This window comes from Seriola aureovittata, chromosome 19 (assembly GCF_021018895.1).
Source record: "Seriola aureovittata isolate HTS-2021-v1 ecotype China chromosome 19, ASM2101889v1, whole genome shotgun sequence".
NCBI lineage: Eukaryota > Metazoa > Chordata > Actinopteri > Carangiformes > Carangidae > Seriola > Seriola aureovittata.
Window position 1 is genome coordinate 4,702,977 of NC_079382.1, and position 27,891 is coordinate 4,730,867.

General features: G+C 42.4%; 2 protein-coding genes across 8 annotated transcripts in view; one reads left to right on the plus strand and one right to left on the minus strand.

The window, feature by feature from the left end:
- Positions 1-3,488, plus strand: part of cdc42bpab (CDC42 binding protein kinase alpha (DMPK-like) b) — a 77,459-nt gene extending 73,971 nt beyond the window's left edge. For all 7 annotated transcript variants that reach the window (XM_056404906.1, XM_056404908.1, XM_056404909.1 and 4 more), the window contains one exon: positions 1-3,488. In XM_056404906.1, the coding sequence (XP_056260881.1) occupies positions 1-132 (132 nt within the window). In that variant the 3' untranslated portion in view covers positions 133-3,488.
- Positions 3,116-27,172, minus strand: fzd3a (frizzled class receptor 3a). Its single transcript, XM_056404914.1, has 9 exons — positions 27,049-27,172; positions 25,367-25,973; positions 13,864-14,060; positions 11,833-12,295; positions 11,432-11,731; positions 11,032-11,283; positions 7,446-7,594; positions 5,341-5,598; positions 3,116-5,258 (listed from the first exon to the last, which is right to left on the minus strand). Exons 2-9 carry the CDS (start codon positions 25,565-25,567, stop codon positions 5,000-5,002), a joined length of 2,079 nt encoding a protein of 692 aa, XP_056260889.1. The 5' UTR covers positions 25,568-25,973; positions 27,049-27,172; the 3' UTR covers positions 3,116-4,999.
- Between the last annotated feature and the right edge of the window lie 719 nt (positions 27,173-27,891).

Here is a 27,891-nt window from a genome sequence, read left to right on the forward strand (position 1 = left end):
GACTCGGACTCCCCCCGTCACTCCACGGCCTCCAACAGCTCCACCTTCAGCAGCCCTCCCAGCCCGGCCTCCCCACACAAGACCAAGTCCCTGTCCCTGGAGAGCACAGACCGGATGGGCTGGGACACATGAGCCCCCCCCACCCACCCCCCTCACCCCATCCCACCCCACCCCACCCCTCCAGCCTCTCGCCCGCCCAACCCCACCGACCGACCGACCGACAGCACAGGACTCCAAACCTTCCTCCTCTTCTTCTTCTTCTTCTTCTTCTACTTCCTCCTCCACCGCAGGCCTCTCGCCTCCTTTCTGAATATTCCCCCTCTGTGCCCAGAGAACTGCACCTCCTGTCGCCGCCCTCCCCCCCTCCTGATGAACATTTGTCCCACTTTACAACCTCAGTTTGTCTCTCACCGTACTTCCAACGTGGGGCAGCGACACTAAGAGCGAGTCTGTCGTCTCTTTGAGGGAAATCTAAATTAGTGGTAGTGCTGATGTGTGAGGGTGAACGTGCGCGTGTGTGTGAGAGAGGCTGTGCGCGCTCGCCAGCGTGTGTGCATGTGTTTGTTCAGAAAGGGCAAATGATATAGGAATGAAAAACTCCCGTCTTGGCTCTTTATGCTGAGCGAGGGTGACACCGCTCTGCCCCCCCCCACCCCCCCCTCAATGAGATCGATCCAGACTCATGATGCAACAAAAACAAGAAGAGGATTATTATTGAGAGAAAATGATTTGTACTTGTACATAGGACCCTTTGGGTTTTAGGGGACAATATTTTAATTTATTTATCAATCTTAGACAAGGAAAGGGAGGTTTGCTTCTTTATGGCCTGAAGCAGATGGGTGGAGTTTAAACCCCTCCTCACTTCCCTCAGTCGCTTTCTCTTTGGGTGCTGCAAAAATCAGAAAAGTAAAAAAAAAAAAAAAAAAAAGAGAGAGAAAGTAAGGAAATCAGTGATTTTTCTTTTTTTATTTTGCTCATGATACTAAGTGCAGTGACTTTATAATATTTTTTATTTTGACCATCAGTAAAAAAAAAAAAAAGAAAAGAAAAGAAAAAAAAAAAAGAAGCTACAAGCAGCGTCAATAATAACGGCTCGTATGACATCATCACAGCTCCTCCTACTGTGCTACTCTCTTCCGCATTGGTCCACTGCAAGTGTGACATCATCCAGCAGCCCTGGATGGACGTGTCCGCCATCGTAGCGTAGATGTTCCACTTCGCTGTGCAACCAAACCGACCAACTCACAGACTCCCATCACAATAATGTACATAGGTTCAAAGTAGAGAGTAATATATGATAAGGAAAATACTGTAGAGATCTACACGGGAAAGAAAAAAAATCCTCTTTGATTTTTATTGTTTGTTTTTCTTTTGAGTGATTTGAGGTTGTATTCACACACAAAAAGCCATTTTAAACTTCTTTCCAGTTTTCTTTTTTTGTACCATTTGAATTTAGATTTGTTTGTTTTTTTTATTGTATGTATGACACGCGTTGTGTGTTGTTTTTTTTTTTCCTTTTTCTTCTCCCCACTCGGTTTGCATTTGAGTGAAGAAACCGGATTGACACTACTGCCCGTACTGTAGAGTGAACACATGCATTTATCACAAACCTCCTATCACACATGTATCTACACACTGAGGTGGTGTTTTTACGCAGCAAATGCCTTGTCCTGCTCCTCCTCTGGCTGCCAGAGGTGAAGCGGCTCTGATCATTTAATCAACAGTTAATATATGTGTGTGCGTGTGTTTCTAAATTCGCTGTGGTACCTGGATGGAAGCGGTCAGTCCCTCCACCGAGAGATCAGCTCGATTTAACCAAAAATGGACAAAAAGAGGGAGACTGAGGCGTTATTTTGTCTTTCTCACAGCCTTTGCTTCTTCTGAAGAATGTTTTAATGATTAAGCGACATTTGTAAGAGCTCTTAATTACAAAAAAAAAAGGAAGCTAAAATAAGAATGTAAAGCTGCGAGAAAGTCAGCACTTGGGTTTGTGTTTGTCTTGATTAAATAAGCTCAGTGCTGCCCGGCGTTGTCTGTGAAATTAACAGGGCTGGATGTGGACGCCTCCCTCCAGGCGGTTTTTCTTTGGCAGAATGGAAAATGCCTCTGAAAGAGCTTTTTTTTTTTTGTTCCCGGTGTGGCGGCTCCCGGCTGCAGAGCAGGGCATTCACAGCCAAAAACCTGTTACCTCTGTTCATCTCCTTCAGTTTACAGACAGTGAAAACAAGGAGGAATCGAATCATGAGGCAGAATGTGCATGGAGCTGAAAAAGTCCTGACGTCAAACACTAACTCCACTGTGGTTGTAATGTGGTATTATCTGTTAAAAAAAAGAAAAAAAAAAAGAAAGAATGCACAGTCTGTGTTCACTGTTAGTGACAGTGCAGAGAAACCTGGTCCTCCTCTGTGGGAGCTGACAGTACAGTGTCCTGGGTCACGATCCTCCGGTTTATTCCGCTTGTCTTGTTTGTTAGAAAGGGAAACAAAAACTTGAGTACTTCGGTGCACATTCCTGCCGATCCTGCCCTGTTGAGACTCAACAAAGTAGCTCTAAACAGCCCATTCCAAGTGTTTTATTTAGTGTTTTATACGAGGAGAGAAAGGTTTGGAGCGCCAGAGTGCGACTAAGCTGGTTTTATTCCAAACAACCGCCTCTTAGAAACTTTTTAAACTAGCGACTCTCCTTAGTTCCTGCTGGAGTTTATCTGTAGAATGTATTCGCTGGAGGAGAGGAAGCTGTCTCAGCCAGGTGTTTTATTATTGGCCAATATTGTACAGAAAAGCTGATCCCAGATATCCCAGTTTGAGGAGAGGGGAAGAGAAACTCAGGAAACGTCAGAACCAATGAATTATTTTCATTTAGATGAGAATGGGCGTGTTAGAGGTTTGTTTGATGGATGGATGGATGGAGGAGTGATTGAGTGAAGGGAATCTGGCTGTAGTGTACAGTAGATGTGAGCCGGGTGGAGACAGCAGGAAGAACGGGTGGTGAGGACTAGAAGATAGAAAATGATGAAATGTATCAGGGGTGAAGGGTGACAGGTGATTTGATGGCTGAGGTGCCACAGTGGTAACAAGAGGAAGAAAACCTAAAAAAAAAATCAAACGCCTTTGCATTTCAGTGAGGTCTTATCCACAGTACCTTCTATATTATTTTGCTCTTTCATATCATATTACACTTTGTTTTTTTTTTTTCTAGGATTGCTTTGTAATAATTTGTACAGTTTTGCATGTTATAGATGTAATCATTTTTGTTTTCGGTTTGTTGTTTTACTTGGACTTGCTCCTTTTTGAACGGTTTGGGCGTTTTACTGAGGATAACCCACTACAGGTGATGTAGATTCTTTTTTGCACAAAAAAAAATATTTAAGGTGTAAGGTCAAAACAAAAAATAATGTATGGAACTGGCTGCCACACTTATGTGGAGAACTCATTATATTAACCTGACTCCGATGTATTTCAATAAAGCGGAGGGCTGTTACAAATACACACCCAGTTTGTGTCAGTGTGGTCATTTCTTCTGCCAGAAACATGCCTTTTGTCCGTTCTTTAAAAAAACTTTATTACAAATGAACAACAAAAGTTCAGTTTTTACATCTATACACAAGTTTTGCCACTAGAGGAAATGTTGTTCTAACATTTACAGTAACTATACAAGTAAGGACACATTTTAGCAGGATCACCTATTTAGAATTTGACTAATTTAAGGGCTCTATCTATTCAAACATTAGAGGTGTGTTCAGACAGAAACGAGTGAAATGGAGACGGAAGTTTGTCACAAGCAACGACCGGGTGTGTGTCTGTGTCTGTGTTCAGCTCAGACTGAACTCACTAAAAACTGTTCTCTCCATCCAGTCTCTCTCCTTCTCTTCACATTTATGTCATAGTTTCATAGAGGACCGGGATACACGCACAAGTTTTGGTTCAAGTCAAAACATTTTCAACTTGTGTCTTCACCTAAATTTGACACTGGGTGAATTTGCATCTGTCGTCCGTAAACAATCACATGTGTAAAATTCACCTCTGGTTCCGTCTGAACACACAGTCGTAAGGCAGGAGTTTGGATTCAGCTTTTTTCCTGTATTTCAGCCCTTTCATTCAAAATGGCAACCCACAGATTTCAGACATTTTTCCTCTTAACGTTACATACATTGTTCCATAGGTGCAATGAAGTACCTCAATATTAAAAACACTTTTTAAAATAAGAGAGAGATCCAGACATCACCATCAGACTAGCCATCATTAACTCGACTGAAATCATTTTGAAGTTTTTGGGATCAGCCAGTGGGTCAGGTAAAGCTGAGAGGAAATTTTAAGGCAAAAATCCACACTCAGTTGTTGGTTCCCTAAACGTCTAGCTAATGTGTTGCCTTTCATGTGGAGTTTCAATTCAGGTGTGAAAACATTTGCCTTTATAAATAGAAGTTTAGCAGGTTTAAGTTCCCAGAATTTTAGACATGAAACTGAAAAAATAATTGTGACGTCAGAAGCTGAAGAGGTGCAAAAAAGGTAAAAAGTAAAATCTAAAAAAAGGTAAATCTTTAAAAAAAATACCCTGCTTCCGCCTTCGTCAGTGCTAAAAGCACCAACTAGAAGAGAAGGCTCGTCATGTCCATTGTTCAAATCCTGTTCACAGTCCTTTATACAAACGAGTACAAGTAGAAACCATCCAGTGCAGTCTGTCAGTGTCACATTTTGTTCTTTACTGGCTCAGTTCATGTCCAGCAGTGAAGCTTTGTCAGCATCAGTACCACAAATTCTCTTGTGGTTTTGTAAACTGGACACAAATCATCTGACCTTCAGTTTTTGGGATCAGCTGGAGGTTCAGGTAAAGCTGAGAGAACATGTTAAGGCATCAGTCCACGCTTCGTCCTCACTCTGGCTGATGTAGCCCTTGTCCAGCTAAACTTCATCTGGATCCTCGCACATTCTTCATCCTTCAAGAAAAGGACAGAAAGTCATCCTCTTCACGAGTCTCCAGGAGAGGAGGGGATCACAGTTCAGGCTGTCGCTGCGTCCTCCTCCAGGACTCTGTGGATCCCGTTTCCAGGGACACCGAGAACAGCTTGGGTGGCGCTGCTCAGGTCCCTGATGCTGCTGTGCCGCGACTGGCTCTCCAGACGCTGGGTGGAGCCGTGCCGTGATAGGCTGTCCAGGCGATTGGTGCTGCAGTGCCTGGACTGTGATTGGTCGTTGAGGCGAGGCATGCTGCCGTAGGGCAGTCGGTCATCTGTGGCGCGGAAACTGGAGGCTGTGTATCTGAGATGGAGAGGAACAACCATCAGCTTCAGGAGTGAGACTTTCTGTGGAGTTATTAAAACGTGTGAAGCTGAAATCTCACCTGCCGTCTCTGGAGCGGTGCAGGCTGCCGTGGTAACTACTCATCTTGGAGCGTGCACTGCGAACCGAGCCGGCCCGGCTGGTGCTACCGCTGGGTGGTTCATCCAGCATGGCCAGGTGGGTGGAGGAGGCGTGGGTGGAGGTCCCCTGGGTGGACGTGCCCCGCGACTTCCTCACGATGGGCGTGTTGGGGTCCCTGAACAGCAGCTGGGCGAAGTCGGGCTCCTGGAGCACCTGTCGGCTCTCGTTGACCATCCCACTGCAGCAGGGGAAGGAGGGGGTGGAGGAGGAGGAGAAGGGGAGTGTAGGGAGGGAGGGCAGGGAGAGACGCAGGAGGGTGGGGAGGGAGAGGGGGAAGGTAGTGGGGTGGTGGGCGTGGTAGAAGAGGATGGAGGAGTGTGTGGAGCAGGCAGTGGGAGAGGGGGTTAATGCTCTGAGTTTGGAGGGGAGGGGAGTGAGTGCAGAGAAGGGCCTGTGTTCACCAACAAGCCACACACATTTACACACACTTACACACACTTACACACACCAGAGTACCACTACACTCAGACCTCAGTCTAAATCAGAGTCCAGTCACAGACTCTGGGCTCAGATTCCTCTGTCCGGCTCAAACAGAGCCTTTATGGGGCCCTAAAAAAATTTTGATTTGGCCAAGACTTTGATATTTCAGTCATAGGTCATAGTACAGTAAGGCATAAAAATGACAAAAATCATCATTATAATAAGGCAAAAAACATCATATAGTATATTAAGTCAGTGGTGGTGTGTGTATGTGCTGGTCTGCCCTCCCCTTTTCTCATACAGGTATTCCAGCACAGCTGATCCTTGATCCCAATCAGGAGCTGGAGCATGAAGGTGGAGTGCAGAGGCTTGTCCAGCACCAGAGAGCCATTCGACAGCAGCTGAGCTGTCTGTCATCTTGGAGAGCTAAATTAATCCAGTTTAGTGTTCATTTTGGTTCGTCTTGGTTTATAAGTTTTGTCACCCAGAGATTGTTCCGCTGTTGGTTTTCTGTTATACTTGATTAAAAATTCCTTATCATTTGCCAAATCTGTTTCCCTGTATCTGTTCTGTTTGGCCCAGTTTACTATTTCATTTGCTGTTATCTTTCCCCAACCCCTGGACTCACGGGGAGTGTAACAGTATAGTAAAATGTCATAGTATGGTAAGGCAACAAAAGTCAAAAAAGTCATAGTAGTCATGGTGACATTTTCATGGGATTTTACGACAGAAATTAGACTCATACTTTGATATATCCAGCGTTTATTAATTACATCTGCTAGCAACCTGACTGCTAACCTATAGAAGAAAGAAGCCAGGGTTAGCTTGCTAGTTTAAGCTTGCTAACATGGTTAAATAACATTATTTGTCATTTTTCTGGTGATGTTTGGTGCCACTGTGATTTTCTCACATGACATTAGCCTTCAGATAGCCGCCGCCCCCCTTCAGTCAATCTGAAGGGGGGAACCTTTGACTGAAAGTCGTCAACGATGCCAATATGGAGACAGAAGAGATTTGGGTTTTTTAGAAGCTCTGTGTTGAAGTAAAATGTTGTTCTTATATGAAAAGTCAAATTTCTTCATTCCAATAGTATTTGTTGTTCTTTCTCATTTTTACTAATTTAAGATTATTGTGTAGTCTCCTTCACTTGTATGTTAACATCAAGTTGTTAATGACAGAACAGTAGCTGTAACTACATACAATAATCTGTCTACATAATGCATTTATCATGTTATTGTCATTTTATGTTGCTGTAGGCTGTTTAAAACAGAAGTGTCATTCCCAGCAGTATCTGAGCCTGCAGCCTGCGCAGAGCTGGTACATAAGAATAAGCTCTGAGACTAAAAATCCACTGGACTTTTTTTTTAATCTAATTATCACCATAAAGAGATGAAACGCTTTGAATTCTGCTTGAGTTAAAAATACTGGGACAAAACTTATGTAACAAACCTTTTAAGGATGTTTTAAAGATAGTTTGTTACTAAAATATTTAGCGTCATATAATTAAACCAATTCCTATGAAGCTGAGTCAGGGGAGTGTGCAGCCGGACAAACCTGCAGTGTGATCATCCTGACAACTCAACACATCCTGTTTAGAGTACGTACTCTTTGCGTCTCTTGCCGTGGAAGAAGCTGGCCCACTCGAAGCAGGTCTTCTTACTGCCCACCCAGAACACTGAGGGGATTCCTACGATCAGCATCATCAGGTACTTGATGAGGAACAAGACCAGGTCAGGACGACTGGTGCTCTCCACCTACAGGACACACACACACACACACACACACACACACACACACACACACACACACACACACACACACACACACACACACACACACACACACACACACACACACACACACACACACACACACACACACACACAACACACACACACACACACACACACACACACACACACACACACACACACACACACACACACACACACACACACACACACACACACACACACACACACACACACACACACACACACACACACACACACACACACAGAAGATGTAGTTATTGGTTGTGTCGATTGGGACATCACTAAAACCAGAAACATCAGTGTGGGTAGGTTTGGTTGATGTGGGAGGAAGAGCTGGAGGTAGAGACAGAATAAGAGAGACTTTGCAGCTAATACACCCACATAAGCCCTGAAGGTGTGTGTGTGTGTGTGTGTGTGTGTGTGTGTGTTGTGTGTGACTTGCAGTGGTTGTCAATGACTTCTTCTTCTTCCTATTTCAAATTTCAGATCTTATATTTGCTAATGTCAAAGTAAGAGTATGCAGCATTATACACACATTACCACAGGTGCGTTACCGACCAAAACTAGATATAGAAATACAAACCAAACAGTGTGATAGCTGTACTGCAGTTCCTGTGTGTAAACATCAGCGCGTATGAACTACTAAAGGTTCCCGCCTGCTGACAGTGTGTTGATCCATTCCCAGCGTTAACTCTTCACACATCATCACTGACAACAGATGAGCCGCTGGAGGCATAAACAACGCAGCAGCCAACACAGTCATCCATCTCTGACTCGACTTGTAGCCTCTGTGTTACTGTTTATTTGTGTGAAAAATATCTTCCATCTCTGTCCTGCATTTCCTATCACTTCTCTCTCACGCAATCATTCAATCACTGCAGGGGAGGTTTCTGATGACTGATATTCATAAATATATATATTTGGTATTTTGTGCTGATATTAGTCAGGGTGTTCTCCCCAAAAAATACTGAATGTGATTTCATTCTATATACAGGCAATGTAAGACTAAGGTTAAGGCAAATTACAGTTAAAAATATCTTAAATACTTAATAGCTTAAAATATATTTTAAAGAATGCATAAATATGAATGAATATTGTTTCAAAACCATAATCATAAATTCAAACAGATTCAGATTTTTCAGTCACAGTCTCACTACACTGCTTCTCTCTGCCATAGCAACAACATTTCAGCTGGCATGCAGAGACCCAGTCTCCTACTCTCTCCCTCTCTCTCTCCCTCTCTCTCTCACACACACACACACACACACACACACACACACACACACACACACACACACACACACACACACACACACACACACACACACACACACACACACACACACACACGTTCACTCATGCAATCACACACAGATGTAGTCATGATGGCCTCATTATGAGTGGGCCAGGCAGAGAGCCCCAAGGCTCAGCCATCCACAGATACACTCATTATAGCATAGAGATAAGAGGCTGGATGACTGCAGCCAACGTCCTTATTACAGACTGTATGTCAGCGACCACATCGACGCAGCAGCTTCCAGCTGCAGGATCAGATTCACAGGCCCAAACAGTTGGATGTGGTTTATGCAGCTATGCCTAAAATTAGTTGTAGGAGTGAAAACACAGCCTTCTGGACCAATCTCATGAGGTTTGTGTCAGTCATCAACCTGTGTGTGTGTGTGTGTGTGTGTGTGTGTGTGTGTGTGTGTGTGTGTGTGTGTGTGTGTGTGTGTGTGTGTGTGTGTGTGTGTGTGTGTGTGTGTGTGTGTGTGTGTGTGTGTGTGTGTGGAAGGGTGCATCACTCAGGATCTGTTCATCAGAGGAGAGGTCTGAGCCTCAGGGAAGGCTTTTAAGATAAATATAGTAAGGCACTTTGAGTCTAAGCTATCTATTGATGCATGTTATGGACTTTATGTGTGTGTGAATACAAATGTGAGCTTTCATGAACACAGTAAGGTTGGGGATGGGATGGGAAGCTGAATCTTGATGTGATTGTGCTCTCTACAGTGCACTGCTGTATCATGTCTAGCAGAACAGAGCTCAGCTGTGCACAACATGCAGAGTGTGTTCAGATCTGCTGGAACTATGATGTGGGGCAGCTTGACCTTAACGACCCTGTCCTCTCCCCGTAGAAACACACTGGATTATTGCACTGCTTTTACACAATGCAGTGTTTACGTGACAGATTAAGAGCAGGACTCTGCAGCACAATGCATCTGATCTTAGTCCAGTGCTCTTGCGTTTCTTCCCACAGCTGCAGCTCTGTACTACACAACACAGGCAAATATCAGGTTGGTAACGACTGAGGTCATTTCTACAGGTAAAATTAGTTCAACTGTGTCTAGTGCTGCAAAGAAATGAAGATAAATCAATTAATCAGCCATTTCACAACTAGTTCAAACATTAACAGTTAAGTCAAAGTGCTGCAGTGGCAGAGATCCAGATTAAGTCAGAAAATACCAGAGGCAATTCAATAATGAACACTTCTGCTACAGAATACTGGACTTGTCAAAACAACACATAAACAGTCTGCATCACTGCACACCTACAACCCTCCTTTACTCTGCTCTACCACAATCAAGATCCACTTTGAACATGGAGGGGTAACAGCGGATGTGCAAAGGCAGCGGCTCACATGGGAGGTGATACCTGGCTGCAAGGAGCAGAGAACAACAGATAAAGAGAGCTGTTTGAATTATTAACAGCTCTATGAGATGAGCTGCAGCATGTGTACTGATGCTGGAGGCTACCGCAGCTCGGTGAAGCAACTCGGCTACTGAAGACAACGAGTGAGTGTGTGCGTGTGCGTGTGCGTGTGCTTGTGCTTGTGCGTGTACCATGGGTTATGTTGGAAAATGACTGTGTCTACATTCACACAGTATCTGGTCATATTTGGGACACACAGTCTCACTGAGTATCTGCTCTGTAATGTCTCTGTATGCAAACACATCTGGCAGTTATCAGCTCTCTCCAGCTGTTACCTCCTGCTCCGTTTTCTAGCTTCTTTGCAAACGTCCCAGTTGTACATTTAATGAAGAAGAACATCTGTGAAAACTTGAAAACTGTCAATGAATGAATGCTTCAGTATCTCAGCTACCATCAGTACCTGGTTTCTGAAATAAATAATCATTCATCTGGGTTTTCTGGATTATAGGATATTACTCTTACATACAGCATCATCAAGATTTAGCGTTGCAATAATTAAAAGCACAACAAGAGGGTAAGATATGATGACACCACCAGATGACGGAATATGCAGGCAGGCAAGCTTAGCCATTATCATCCTGTAACAATGAAACTATCAATATACTGTAGATGTTCAACTTAGAAGGAAAGCACTTTAAGGAATACCGCAACATGATTTATGTTAAAATACAATGCTCTGCTCCTTTAATAATATCAGTCAGATATATCACCTGGTAGGGGCAGGGGATGTGGTAGTCTCTACACCTCTCCTGCACCCAGGTCGTCTCCCAGATAGCTCTGTAGCTGTTCTCGTACAGGTAGCAGGCCAGAACGGTCAGCAGGGGGACCAGGTAGAGCACGGAGAACACACCGATACGAATCATGAACTTGACCAGTTTCTCCTGGTTCTCCTTCTCCAATGGGATTTCCATGCGGACTCTGTTTAATGCTGCTATGCCTGCCAGAAGCAACGCCACACCAACCTGCGATGACATGTGTGAGGGACGAGGTTAAACATCAGAACTGACAGTTTGTTTCTGTTAGTGAACATGTTATTATTCTGTTTATTCAGAAAGTAAAATGTAGAGAGGAAAGTGTGTCTATAGTTTACTCTATAATATTCTTTCTCACCACTACGTCCAGTCCCAGTGGGACCAGCAGGAACCAACGCAGTGCCGTCAAGTTGTAGAGTCCAACAAAGCAAACGCCACTGACACTGTCTCCCTCAATCTTGTTCATGGCGAGCAGAGTGACGGTGAGGACACCAGGGACGCCCCAAGCACAGGCATGGAAGAGGAGAGCCTTCTTCTCTATGGCCTCACTGCCCCACTTGGGAACAGCAGCCAGGAACCAGGTGATGGTCAGAATGACCCACCAGACGCTGCCAGCCATGGTGAAGAAATACAGCACCATGAACAGGAGAGTGCAGGCCTGGGACAGACAAAAAACAAAACCAAGATGTAAGATTATCATCAGTGTGTAGGCAGTAGAAAACCAGACAAGAATACAAAGAACAGGACAGACTTTCTGACCTTATTATGGGAGCCTTGAGTCACCGTTGAAGCCCTAAACCTCCCAGGACTTGCTGCATTACAGGAAACTTTGTCCTCCAACAGAAACCCCAAGAAGAACACCAGGGACACCATCATGTAGCACACGGCGTAAAATATGATCGGGCGCTCTGGGTAGCGGAATCGTGACACGTCGATGAGAAAAGTCAGGAAGGTGAAAAGAGTGGCAGACAAGCAGACGATGGACACCACTCCAATGAAGTAGCGGGCGAACATCAGCTCCTCTCGTGTGAAATACATGTTAGGACAAGGGGGCGAACAGTCCCGAACCCCCATGAAAGAGTAGCCGAGCTCAGGGTCGATCTTGAGTTCACGAGGACACCAGAAGCCGTAGTCTCTCTGGACGGAGATGGGGGATTCGGTTGTGTCTGAGCTGGACAGGAGGTCTACAGGACGGGGGTAGGACTCATCACAGTCTGGGAACCTGGGAGGAGAGGAGGAGGATGATGATGATGATGATGATGTTGACCTCAGGGTAATTACAGCTGTTCAGCCTTTAACAACAGACTACACACACTGCCAGCATGATATTACTGCCAACGAGCTTCAAAAGTGATCTGTAGCTTTTTAGATTAATGAATCCATTTTGTACCTTCCAGGCACCTGGTGATTACATGTCACATCAGTGCAGAAGAAAGGAGGAGAAATTCAACTTGCAAAGACTTGAAACTTGTCTCAGACATATTACTCATTCTAATGAGCATTTACTTTTTTTGTATTCAAAGATACATTATCATTGAGTTGTCAAGAAACTGAATTCATGTTTTTTAAGTTGCCTTTTGGTATTTTTGTCATTATTAAAAACACACAAATAGTATAAAAAGCAGAAAGTAAATGAGAACAGAGAAATGGGGGATGACATGAAACTGTTGCCAGCCAGACTTGAACCAGCAATGTTGCACTTTTTTAACCTCACTTCTAAATGTGGTCTGAAATTTCATGATTATTGTTTTTTGTTGTTATTTATCTCTTTATTTATTTTTTATTAATTATTTCATTTATTTTTTTTTCATATCTTTTGTTCTATGTAACATTATTAGTCAGTTTTAATTTACAACCTTCTTGGTTTGTCATTTCAGGTTTAGTAATTGTTGGCTAATTGTTGTGTGGTCATAAAGTGTATGCATTTCTGTGTTATCAGTTGCCTGGGATTGAGTTAAGAGGAAAAACATCTTGTAAAATCTTTACCTGTTCTCTTTCTGTCTGGATATTTAATTTTTTTTTTTTTTTTTTTTAAAGACAAAAAAAACTTTACAAATCACATTTATTCACCGTTTGTCTTCAAGGTTTCATTTGTAACAACTCGTGCCTGGTATGTTGTTTTTGGTAAAATTGTTTTGAGTGATGAAATACTGTGTTGGACGTGTCTGTGCACTGTGATGTGTTTGATGTGCAGCTGACTGAATCAATTATCTGGCCACAAAACTAGTTTCCTCTCTGGGAAAAGAAAGTTCCAAATAAATGGACAGTGGAGTCGACAAGTCTGAGACCACTTTCCCATTATGGGAATGTGGTCTCAGACTTGTGGACTCCACTGTATTTAAGGCAGCCAAATCTCCTGCTCCACTCTCCAGCTTCTGATTAGCACATAAACACAAAACACAGATCACTTCTCAGCTACAATCCAACAATATCATAAAAGTTAAAAGTTCCATTTGATTGATTAACTGGTTCTAACAAGTTATATGTCTACAAACAGATTTTTATTTAGAGGTTATACAGCACTTTATTGGTGTGACTCAACTCATTCTGATCAGATTAATGAGTTAGATTTTTTTCTCACCACCACATATGACCAATAGAAACATGGTATTCTTCTAAGCCTCTTCTGCTGTGTGGTCTCGAAAATCAATTTTTTTTTACTTGCTTGCTGATCTAATGCTGTATTATTACTCGTCCCAAAAAAGGAAAATCTTCTTAAATTACTAATGCAGCAGGGTTGTTCCTGCCAAAATAAATCCAGGGGAAAAGAATTATTACTGTTGTAACAACCTGTTGCAGTCCATCTCCTCCGGCCAGCTGACGCCAAACATGTCCATTAGTTTGTAGCAGTCGCTCTTAGCCTGCAGACAGAGGCGGCGACAGGGCAGAGTCATTCGCCCGTACTCTGTACACACCGGAGCGTAGAGCGCGCAAAGGAACATCCTGAGCTCCGGAGAGCACTGCAGGTTCACCATGGGATGGAACGGCTGCAGGCAGAGGCAGAGAGAAAGACACAGAGACACTATTTTAGTCTATGAACACATCAAACAGCAGCACAGAATTATGCATCTTTTTTTTATTTGAAACAGTTTTGGAAGAACACAGTGTTACTCCAGCCCAACACAATGTGAGCCAAAGAGGAGCTCAAAGGGATCAGTGGAGCATGTCGTCTGACAGTTTATGGAGATGAGTCCACAAAAACAACTCTGGCCCCTTTCCTAATAATCCCCTCCACCCCAATAATTTCAGATCCCCCTCCCTCCATCTCCGCTCTCTTCCTTCCCTCCAACCTCCACATAGGAGGAGCACTACAAGCTGGCCAACACACACACACACACACACACACACACACACACACACACACACACACACACACACACACACACACACACACACACACACACACACACACACACGGCTGCTTCTGCTGCTGACAGGGTCTTTGTGTTACAGGGAGGACCACGCTGTGACTGACTGACACACTGTAGTAACATGCATACACTCACACACACACTCACACACACACACACACACACACACACACACATGCATACACACACACACACACACACACACACACACACACACACACACACACACATAAGCCAAAGTACCAACGGAAGTATATTATTTACATGCTAACACACCCACGCACCAGCACAATAATGGTCCCACACATATAAACTGAGCCAAGAGGCGGTGTGAGTGCAGGAAGCATCTATGGGGCACGTTGTTAATATGCAAATAGCTGAGGGAGAGTGGGAGTGTGTGTCTGTGTGTGTGGGAACGCATATATATAAATCCGTGTATCCAAGAGTGTATGGTTATATGTCTCTGTATGCATGAATTTGCATATACCTCTGCGTCAGTGTGTGTGTGTGTGTGTGTTACAGAAAGGCCTCCAGCCACACCCAAGTCAGTCAGACAAACGTTACCCGTCCTCCCCCAAAATTTAAAGACAGTGGTCTGTATGACAGACAGGGACAGGGAGGGGGAGGGGAAGGGAAGGGAAGGGAGGGGAGGGGAGGGGTGAGGGGTGAGAAGAGGACAGGCAGGGGCAATTTGTCTCTGTATTTGTTAGAGGGGTGGATATTAAAGAGGAAAGGTCAGTGTGGTTTAAAAATGTTCAACATTAACTTCTTCAGTGTAAAGTAAATGGAGAGAAGGACATTTACACTTTTAACTGATGTTTATTGGAGAAAGTATACTGGTGGAATCCCTAAATTCTGGCCCAATAAACTTAGTCCTCTGTATATATGTTTCATGACACTTAAAGAAAGCTTTTGTTGAACTAATGAGGCCATTTTGCCACATTCAAAAGCTGCTACACTGACAGAGTCAAAGGGGGAGCAGCTGGGCTTCACATTGTAGTTTATACAGAAACATATAAGGCTGAGTCTACACAGATCACTGAGTGTTTTTTCTTTCCTGCCCCAAATGTAAGCATGAAAAAATAAAACACATCTGAGTCACATCCCAAGAAATCTCAAGAAAAAAAAAAGAAACATGAAACGAAAATTGGAGCAGCCTTAAAAATGAAAATAAAAATGCAGCATCTGGCTAAGAATACAGAAATAAATTATTTTAGCGCTGATCTGATCTTCATTATTTGCTTCCTTAACTTTAATCAGATTTGAACAGACAATTGCAAGATGTCCCCACCATATGTCTACAACATCGGTACATATCCTTCTCCTGACAGCATGTTCGCTTGCCACCCACATGTGATGTCTTTATGTAAAAAGGATTATAATGGGTGTTAGGCTTGGCCCTCAAAGCACAAAGCACCCACATCCATGCAGCTTTTGTCATTGCCTTGTTCATATCACTTTTTTTCTGGCAGGAGGATGTTCAGCTGCCGTGGAAGAGACAGAAAGTGATCGTGACACAGACAGGAGGTGCTCAGACTGGTTAGTCACGTCCACTGTGAGGGATCAGGGATGGGTGGGTGTTGACAAGGATTTATGATTACACTTAGAAACCACCACAAGTATTCATATCGCTATCTAATGTGGAGGGGATCAATTTTGCTGACTTACACGCCTGTCATAACTGAGATTAATCAACTATTCGATCGTGTAATTTCTCTACAAATGGAGTCATCACGTTTCACTGGGCACCACTGTAAGATGACACAATGACATGAGCACGCTCTGAGCCACAATTATCTGTGAAGCATAAAAACAACTGCTATGAGAGTGATCCACCTTGAGCTGGGTCTATTACCGCAGATGGACACCATCAATCACACTGTACTGTTTAATGTCTTCCAACTGTATAGACAGCCTTCCCTGCAACAACACAGTCTGACCTTTGAGTGATTTTTCTTATCACTGGATTTCACATTTACCCCAAATGTCAAAATTTAAAAGGGGAAAAAGTAGCTATTTTTCTTTTTTACAATAACTCACAAAACAATTTTCCCTCTGTAGCTGCCAGTAGTGACTACCTCCAGTTTTATTAGGGTTGCTGGTAACAGATATTCTTTACATTGATCTTAAACATTCCAAAACCCGAAGCTGTTCAGTTTAATATAGAAAATAAAGGAAAGTGGCAAATATTCACATTTGAGGAGATGGAAACAGAGTTTTGGCTTTTCTGCTTAAAAAAATGACAAAAGATGAATCAATTATTATTTTTAAAAATCCTGATTAATTTTCTGTCAATCAACTAATCATAAAATAATCCATATAATGATCCATCAGTCATTTACCAAGATACCATGATGTAAAAGAATAGTTTACAAAACCCATACAAACTTCATGAAAGCATAGTGGTGCATAGTGGAACACAAAAAAAAACCTCCTAACAGCATAAGCAGAGTCACCACAGCCAAACAGACCAAGAACACACTTGAGCACTTACGCAAACTTCATTAACACAGACAGACACCGGTGGGATGCTGTGAATTCACACACTCTGCAGCACTTGATACAACTTTTATAAAGACACCATTCACAATAATGACACCTTTTTAAATAAAATACCTTCAGACTATCACATTACAGATACAGTCACGCAGAACAAGGTCAAAGAAACAGAGAGAAAGGAAACTGGAGTATGTTGTTAGACAGTCTCTGGAGAAGTAACACAAAAGCACACAATCCTGTAGTTCACTCCACCCTGCCAGCAGTGTGAAAAAGGTGCTACTGTACTGATCATCCTCGCTGTGACTCCGTTTGCGAACTGTTGCCAGCGTATATTCCTGTGACATCTATGACTTCATCTGTAGTGCTCTGTCAGCGTGGGTTAACCACTCAAACATGATCTAATGCAGCTAAAGTGAGCTTGCATCTTTGCTCTTCTACTCCGTTTTGATTCCCACAGGCTACTGATATGCTCCATAGAACACAATGTACTGCACTGTACTGGACTACAAACTGAGCTGCCACAGGAAATGGTTGAATAAATATATAGGCTACAAGAAGTGATTCTACTACGGGGGGAAAAAAAGCTCAGCTTCACTTCATATTCATGCCTCTTCCTATTCATCATACTTTCCATTTTTCTATTTATATACTCCTCCATTATCCATCCATCCTTCTCCCAACCCTCCTCCATCTCTTCAGTATCTCCATTCAGCCATTTTATGACAGTCAACCCATCATGGGAGCCAGTGTGGGCAGGACTGAACTAGTGCTGGATGGGTCATATGGCTGGTTGCTGCTTTACCCACATAGTCAGCAGCCCAAACAATTTCAAACACCAACATCTTGAGGCCCTGCGGAGGCTCTGCACTCTCTACAGGGACGCCATGTTAATGGCCACACTAGAAACAGCTGGTGAACCACTGGTCCGATGAATGGCCAGGGGTTTGTCATGGCGCTTTCCACTCCAGAGCCAGGCGTGTAAGGAGAATCAAGCGTGTAATACACAACTCTGTCGAATGGTGCGGGGCCTGGGGGGGGGGCGGTATGCTAATGTAATTTCAGCTTCGATCCTGCTGCTACAGTCATTACGTATTCATGGGAGTTTGTTAGGGGATTTTTGATCTCTGAAAATGTGGAATAATATGCCACTCTGGAAATAGCAGGCTCACACACAGTCTGACATGCCAGTTAGAGAAGCAGTGGATTCTGGGGCTGCAAAAGAAGGCCAACAAACATTCCACTCAGGGGGGTAAATGTAGCTGTAAGTGCTGGTTTGTTTTGCCATATAAGTCACTAAAAGATCAAAAATGTTGGTAATTTGATCAAGTTTGTTGAATATCCAACGATTTATGTTTTTTTCTATTTTAATTCTATTTCTATTTTTTCTCAGCAGACATTTTGCTTTGTCACAGCAGGAGAAGCACAGGTGTTACAAATGACATTAACAATGGCTCTGTTCTATTCAAGTGTCCCGGTAACTAATGACAGTGTGACAATGAGCCAACGCAATACTAGGATCCTGAAACTATCACCTGTGATTAAATGACAAAAAGCAGAGACTCAAAACCACTGTTTGGAGTTTAGTGAATAAACTAATTACTGAAATCTTTCACAAACGAGGAAATGAGGAAAAAAAAGTATGGAATATTATTTCAAGTGATTATACATGCAATTCAATGTGGTGAACGTACATTTGTGAATTTGCATATTTCTGCACATTTCTGTTAAGCAAAAACCTCTAATCTTTGAAGAACTAGGCCACAGCCATGACCTTAGTTTCACCTCCATGCAGTTTTAAGATTACCCAGCATCAAGACTGTCATGATATTAATTATTAATATGGCCCAGTCCTATGAAGTGCATCCAAATGTGGCTCTATGTACTTTCCTAACTCTAAAATAATTAGTTTTTAATAAAAGCTCTGAGTCCGCTGTTAAGATGCTGTGACTGATGAATCGCTGACAAAGAAGCCCACCATGGCCAACTGGTCTGTGTTGATCTGTTCTCTTATAAACACCTCCCAGTCACCTCACTTCCCATCATCCCCCTTTCCTCCCTCAGCCCCTTTCCCTCCTGCATTTACTCTCCCTCTCTCCCCCCTTTATCCTACTCTGCTGCCATTCCAATTCTCCAAATTTCCCAGCTCAGCGCCATGGCGACGAGTGATGCATCACCAGGGAGGAGGAGGAGGAGGAGGAAGAGGGAGGAGAGCAGGGTTCGAGGAGGTCAGGGTGCGGGGCGGAGGGGACCACCTCCCGGGAGGCAAGAAAGCCTCTGCTCCCTTTGTTAACAGCACAATTGGGACTGTTTCCTGGGCAACGGGTGAGCCCTGCGTAGGGGGAGGGGGAGGACAAAAGAGATGGGTGAGGGAGGGGGTTGAAAGGGTGGAGGAGAGAGAGAGAGAGAGAGAGAGGAGGGATGGGTCGACAGAGTCAGCCGTGTCATTCATCGCTAAGAAAGTGTTTGAAAAACCTTGTGCTCTGACAGTGTGTAATGTCCACACACATACACATACACACAAACACACACACACACACACACACACACAGACAGACAGAGCAAGGTTGTTGTGGACCAGCGACTTGCTCTCTGGATGTGCTCCTCATTCACTCCTCAGCCAATAAACACGGTGTTGGACATTAAATAAAACAACAGGCTCTTTTATAGCCTGGGTCACGCTGGGTAGGATTTATCAGACCATGTTGTGTCTGCATGAGTGTGTGTGAGTGTGTGTGCTTAGCTGGGGTACATCTTTACTAGCCAACACAATAAGCAAGTTAAATGTTGCACTTTTTAGTTCACTGCAGCTAGTTTTAACAGACTTGCAGCACACAGCTTTATCAGGATTTTCGAGAAACACACACACACACACACACACACACACACACACACACACACACACACACACACACACACACACACACACACACACACACACACACACACACACCACACACACACACACACACACACACACACACACACACACACACACACACACACCACACACACACACACACACACACACACACACACACACACACACACACAACACACACACACACACAACACACACACACACACACACACACACACACACACACACACACACACCACACACACACACACACACACACACACACACACACACACACACACACACACACACACACACACACACACACACACACACACACACACACACACACACACACACACACACACACACACACACACACACACACACACACACACACACACACACACACACACACACACACACACACACACACACACACACACACACACACACACACACACACACACACACACACACACACACACACACACCTCTCCTTTACAAATCCATTCACACAGCATGGGTCTAGGATCTAGGTTATTCCAAACAGCAGATGTAACATGACACAGTTTATCTGTAAACCTGAGACTAGAGGTTGAGTTAACGACCTGAAAGAAGGAGGAAATGAGTGGAAGTGGGACTGAGCAGACTATTGATTAGTCTTTGTGTCACTGCACACCGTTCACACAAAACAAAGCGTGACAAATAACGTGATAAGCTGAAATCAAGATGAGCAAGAAACAGGCAGAGTAACCTAGTCATAATCTTTGATTCCCATAATAGTCACTAAGACCTCTCTCTGAATTTCCCCTGGACAACGTTCATGTGACTTTTTTTATCTTGCAGCCATTAAAAATGATTTGCTGCCTTGGCTCTGACTTCCTGTAAACACACCCTCTTATCAAATCTAATTGAATTTACATCTTCAGTTGGCATTGACCCGGTTTCTCCTATCTGTCCTTGAAGAAACAATCAAGCAATCCTTGCTCTCATTTCCTTTACCATGACAGTCACATGACTCTGACCTTTCTGAAAACCACCTCCATCAGCCAAGTCTTTCCTTTTTTTTCCCTGCAAAACATCCGAGACGCATACCAAATGAAAAAAGGAGTCAATGTTCTGTTCCACATCTGGAATGTTTTGGCTATTGCAAGATATTTATAATGGTGTGTTTCGGTTCAATACTAAAGAAACAGTTTCTACACTCTGTAACAGTCATCTGCAATTATTACATTTACAATTAATATTTTTTTGCTGCAATGATTCTTTCAAAATGTATTTATTATTTAAATATTTAGTTCTTTGTAAATCCAGTAAATCTGTAAGGATAATGTGGTTTGCAGAACATTTCTCAATCACCAAAAATCTGTTATTACACAAACAGCGAACCTGAACCAGATGAAAAACAGTAATGTTAACATCAGTAGACAGTAGTTTTAGAAATATTAAGACGAATCCAAAGACGAGGACGCTGCCATACACTCATCCAGTAGCTACACTGTGCATCCATCTCTAAAGAAGGGGATTTTAGCCTTTTCTTTTTTTTCTTTTTATAATGCCAGTCAAATCTGCTACGCTCCCACTTATCTTATGAGTGTGGCACAGTATCATTGTGGCACAGAAATAGCCGATTCCCAGCCCCAGGGCCGCTGTCCCACTTCAGCTGTGAGGTCATTCTACGGTCAGCGATGACTGACTAAGCGAGGATGAGCACCGAAACAGAAAATCCTGTTTTTATAAATCACCTTGTTTGTGGTGTCTACTGCTCAGACAGCCACAGAAAATGTATCAGTGCAAAACCTAAAACAAAGCTGTTTTTTTTTTTTTATCCCTGTTAATGTGCACATTTCTGATTCACCAGTCATCTGTTACGGCACTAAGGCCAAACTTAGACAAAAAGATTACAAAGTTTACAATCACTAGACAGTAGGTTTAGAAGTTTTTATCTCAGAAGACAAAGAAAATGTGAAAGTTTACGACAATATGATATAAATTCTGTCCACTTTCCCCAAAAGAAAAAAAACCTTGAAAAAACCTTGAAAAGCAAGACATGAAGAAAGAAATCCAGAGAGACACCGCTTCAGGGGGGTTTAGACAAAAACTGCAAGAACGGCAGGCGTTGGTTCTCGTCCAACTCCCTGGTTCTCCACGGTGCAGGGCATTCATCATTATTATCATGGCTATTCAGCGGAGATAATTCCCTTTAAAATCAACTGTCAATTCTCATTTGGCTGCCCTCAACATCTTATAGGCTTTGAATTCTCCCATGAACTGGATCTAGGGCAAGTTATCTGGAAAACAAGAGCCAAACAGAGGCGCAGTCTGCGTTATTTGGAACCTATTTGGTGTCCATGTGTTTTCCAACGAGCATTTCTGAGCACTAAAAGAGACTTAATTGTGGATCCATGACCAATCAAAGTGAACACCGTCTAAAGCAGAAGTGCTTCTCTCTGTTCACTGCAACCCACACATTGTGATGAGGTGTGAAAAGCGAACCTGGCCTCAAAACAACACTGCACTGGGTTAATGACAGCTTGGTTGAAACCACATACACCAATTGGATCTGCATATTAATATCCATCAAAAATCACACTATGAGATCTTAAACAGACATGGCAGAGTGAGTAAACCCAGGCGATGAGAGGGAATATTTCAGCAGTGACAAAAAAGAACACAGTGCGAGTATGAGCAGACAGAAAGAAAGGAGAGGTGGAGGGTGTTTTCAAATGTGAGTGCAGCTGTGGTGTGGTGCGATTTTGATGTGATGCTGCATGCTCCCAGTCGGGCAGGGCATGTTCAGAGGTTACATAACCCTGGATTTTCGTGCCAAACAGCTCCTCCCATTCTCCATCTCTCTCTCACTCAATGTGTACTCAATGCTGAGCACTGCACAGTGGAGAAGGCACAGATGGTCGGCAGGGCTCCACACATCAACATCCTCGCTGTGCCATGGCAGGGCGGGGCGCGGTCAAAGGGTAAAAGTAATAGAGGGAACAGGAGCCAATGGGAGCCTGATGCTGAGGATGGATAAACGGAGATAAATATAGACGGAAGGATTGATATGCGCACACAGACAGGCAGATAGTTCAGCCAACAGAGCATTCAATCTAATGTTTTGGCGCAGTCTGGCCAGTAATTGCTCGATAGATTGAGCTTCCAGAGAGATCAGCCTACATAAAGGATGGGATTAACTTAACGAGGTGATGCATCTGCTCCATGATTGTGTTTAAATGCCTAACTCGACATTTCAGAGAGGATAAAACAGCTACAACAGTTAGACGCTGTGGCTGATAATCTATAGATTATCTAAGAAGTGGAAACAATAAAACATGGACTAAACACTGCAATCTGTGCTTTAATCCATCAGATGAAACAAACTGAAACAAAGTTTGGTATCCTCCCTCCCAGACTGAGTTGACAAACTGTTTCAAAGCCTGTTATGTAAAATGGGTTTGGTGCACAACAACTGATGCGTAGAGTCACTACACGTTGTGATAAATCGCTCTGCCCGTCAACACGCCAGATGTGCGGCCAGACACCGTTTTAGGACAACACGCCCTGTTAAATCAGAGGAGTTTAATAATGTACTGTTCTAGTGGCCCCCAGGGACAAATATTAAAACTTAATTTTCTGCTTAATGTTTTGGTAATACACTCCCAGTCCCCGGAGCTAGCAGAGCCAAATTAAAGTAGGCTAGCACTTTGATATTACCAACTCTCAGCACATACCCAGTTAGCCGTGGTGATAGCTATCTAGGCTGCTGATGACCATGGGGCAGGCAGCACAGCAGACACACTGAACCACTTATTCAACATGTGAGGAAGACTAATTACTTCACAATCACAATCACTAATCACATTCACAAACCCCTGTCTTGACCTGTGTAATATAAACAGCATATGAGTGTGTCTGCAGATGTCTATTTTACTTGTGTACAGCCACAACAACATTACAATAGAGAAAAGGAGTGAAGGGACCAGGGAAAAAACAAACAGTAAAGGTCAGACACAGAAAGGAGGTAGAAGGGAGAGGGAAAAAGAAAAGAAAAAGGTCAACTTAAAAAGAGAGAGAGAGAGACAGAGAGAGAGAGAGAGAGAGAGAGAGAGAGAGAAGTGGAAGAGAAGATAATACATCATTTTAAAAAGGAAAAATCCAGTTTATTTCAACCTGCCATACTTCCAATACATGTGGCTCTTGTGGCTCTATTGCTATGACAGACTTGCACAGAACAACATATATCTGGGCTGCGTGAGCATCCTACATCTTAACAAATAAACATGTTTTTTACATGAACTGTTTCAAATGCTTGTCTCAGTCTGATTGAAGGTAACACACTAAGTACCTGTCTGGAATGGCCATTATCACTAACTGTACTGAGATTTGCAATTGCAAATGTTGTAGACTGACTGACACCTTTGAATAAAATTTGAATGACTTTTAAAAACAATGGTGATATTTATATTTTACATATGAACTAAGATATGATTTATTGTAGTTAAAACTACTACTTTGTTCAGGTGCAAGTAACACAGTTCCATCAATTTAAGCGGTAGTAGGCTAAAATGAATATACACCAGATATTTGTACATATCAAATATCTGTTAGTCATGTTCAATTCAAGGTTCCTGATTTGGCATTTTTACTTGAAAAGCCATTTATGGATTATCAAAATTGTTGCAAATTCATTTTTTGTCTATTAACTAAAAGACATAATTGTTTCAACTCTAGAAGAGCCAGAAGCTCAGAGAAGGTCAGCAACAGGGACAAAGTGGAGAGAGAACTGGAGAAAACAATTCATGAGAAAAGGTAACAGAGGAAAAAATATACGGTATTTCACATATAAACCTTATTATCCCAATTTGTTTTTCAGGTTTTTGGAGGAATTACAACAGCTTTTGAATAACACACTACAATTTTGGTCCTGGTAGGCAATAATATGAAAACCGCACAAAATAGAAAGGAAGAGGCGATGTAATAGATATTAAAAAAAAATTAAATAGCTCAAATTTTATTAAAAGGAATTTAACAAATTACCTTAGACAGTAGAAGCCCATTTAATATGGGTCATTACCCATTTGTGGCCTCAATCCAAAGAATAGTAGAAGAGGTAACAAATAATACATACAAATAGGTTAAAATCCTTTTTTTTTTTTTAGTTAGTTTTAGTAAGTGTTCACTAGGTCCATCACTAGGTCAAAACCCTTGCAAATATATTTTATATTTTATTTTCCTTTCAATAAATTGTAAATTTTAAATCAAACCGTTTTTTTGTATATTAGTATAATAAAATTGCAATGTATCTGCTGAATAGGTGGGGTGGATCACAAAGCTGCTAATACACCTCAAACAAATTCATGTGCCCATGTTTCCCTGTGGTCTAATCATTTTTCAAAAGGTTTTCAAACCCTTAAGTGTCTATAACAGATTTCTCTTCCTTAAAATTCAGTACTGATTATCAGCACAAATTATCAGCAAATATCTGCACTGCCCCTCACAATCTGACAAATAACCTGATGTCTGAATAAAGCTTGTTACATATGCACATGTCAGCAGTGTACTGTACCTCCATGGCGAGAGCTGCGGTTTGCTGGTCGTAATGGTTCAGTATGTTGGGCATGAAGGTGGAGTTGTAGGGCAGCCCCTGACACATGCGCAGGGTGATGGGCTCACAGGTGAACAGGCTGTGGCTCCCTGCCGCCGCATCCATGGGGATGGCAACACACACGGTCAGCATGGACACCGACAGCACCCACAGGAGATCCATGACTGATCCGTGCAGAAGGGGAGAAGAATGATCCAGGGGACGGCTGGTTAGGACGATGGGGTGAGCCCCGTTAGCATCTGGCTCATTCACCAGGAAGAGTAAATCACAAGGCTTAAGGACCGTCTAGTAGTCTCTTCCTCCTCTTCAGATCACAGAGAGGCAGTCTGGATTGGGCAGCACAATCCATCACGGCCATGATTGAAGCTGGCTGCATCCATCACTGTGGCGATTCCGGCAGGAGTGTGTCATAAAACCTCCATCACCTGAGAGATGCTGTGGTCCTTTAAGATGCCTCACTGTGACCAAATGGCTCACACTCCTCCCTCTCCTGCCTCCAAGGACAGCGATGATGTTTCCGAGAAATATTGATGACAACCACTGATTGAAATGATGTTCAGTCTAAAACCTGAAAAATAAAACCGCAAAAATTTTAAATATATACATTTCTTCAAATGCTATAAGCTCAAAATTAGTAGTTTTTGCTATATCTGTAATATATTTTTCAAAAAGGCAAACCAAAAATTAGCTTCGTTTTACAGGAAAATTTGACAAATTACAGGCTGCATTGGGAAAACACAAAAGACTGTTTCAAGAGGGTTGGTAATTGTTTTTTAGGTCACTAACTGTGGGTTGGGTTATGTGGATGAATTAGCAACATTAATTAACAGCAATATATCACAGTCAGAGCTAAAATAAAAATGACAGAAAAAATGATCAAGTACAGTGGAAAGATTCAAATCATTACCATATTTAAACATATATTTTCAGCTTTTTGTTGCAGCTTGTTGAAGAGACTTGTTTTAATTTGTGTTATTATTTCTGTTATTGTTGTAACTGTAGTAGGACTGTAGTAGTGTAATCTGTAGAGTAACTACAGTTGAGAAACAGGTTTTTTAAATTTATCATTATTCATATCATTTACATGCCAGTACACACCCATAACAACCCAATACATTTCAATGCAGTGACACGCAGAACATCAACATATAATACTTTCGTGTACACTTGTGTGTAGTTAACACAAATGTCAAACAAGCCCAGGTGTATTTTTAAGGTTGTTCATTCTTAAGGCGATATAAGCGCGTCAGTTAGCCTACCTGTGCGCCACTACTAACGGGCTCCTCCTATAGCTCCTAGCTGGGCATTCATAAATTAATTGCTCCTCATAAATGAGAGTGTATCTAACTAACGTTACCGGGAGGCTCGTCACGGTCTTTAGTGTGTCTCTGTCCACTGTAACTGACTCACAGTAGAAAAAATGTTGGGTTAAAGCGATAGAAATGTCAAGCAACGCAGCGTAGACAAAAGATGACGGTTACTTCATCCTAACTGATACTAACCGTGGCATATGTAACGTAGCCTCCTGTGTACCGGTGTTACAGCTCACCGCACACAGCCGGGCGGCAACGGAGCTGCTTTTTCGTTAGAAACGCACCGGTTATAAACGTAGGAAAAACTGGTTAAATTAACGGCAACTTTACCTGACTGTTGTGCCGAAAATTCACGTGTAGCAACGGGGTCTCCGCCGGTCTTCTACTTGGTAACAATGAGTGAATGTCCCTCTACCAGTACCCTCCTCTCCTCTCCCCCTGTCCTCCTCCCCTGTCCTCCTCCCCCTTTCTCCCTCCTCTCTGTCCAACGTCAAGCCAGTGAGATTCTAAAAATGGCTTCCAATCAAAACTGTCAAATTAAAAGCCTCTTCAACAAAATGAAACTTCTCAGTCCATGCTTAAAATATGCAGGGATATAAAGAACATCAAATTTTATCGAGAAAAATATTAAAGAAACAAACGAAACGAACCCCAGCACAAAAAGCATTACTGTGTTTTACAGTTACTGTGTCACATACAAATGAAGTGAGGTAGTTTTATTTTGTTCTGTATTCCCACCTTTCTCACAGAAATTAAGGTCAGGATTTATTTATATTTATTTATTTTCAACCAACAATTTTAGAATTGTGAATATATATTAAAAAAATGGTAGCAGTTGTGGAAAGTAACTTATTTATGCTACTTTATATATCTACTCCACTAAACTTAAGAAGAAAATATTTTACTTTTCATTCCTTTATATTCATTCATCACTTATAGTTAGTAGTTCTTTTTACGGATCAACTTTATTAAGTAAAAACATTTGATCACCTTACAGTGCATTATATAGATAAACTGTCTACCAGTATAAAATGTTGTTTAAAATTTACTCCACATCAACCAGCTACAACAATAAAATAATACTTATGTTATACTTAATGATGCATGGGTATTAACAATCTTATAATATAATATACAATAATATATCTTTCACAGGAGCCAATTTTCTACAAA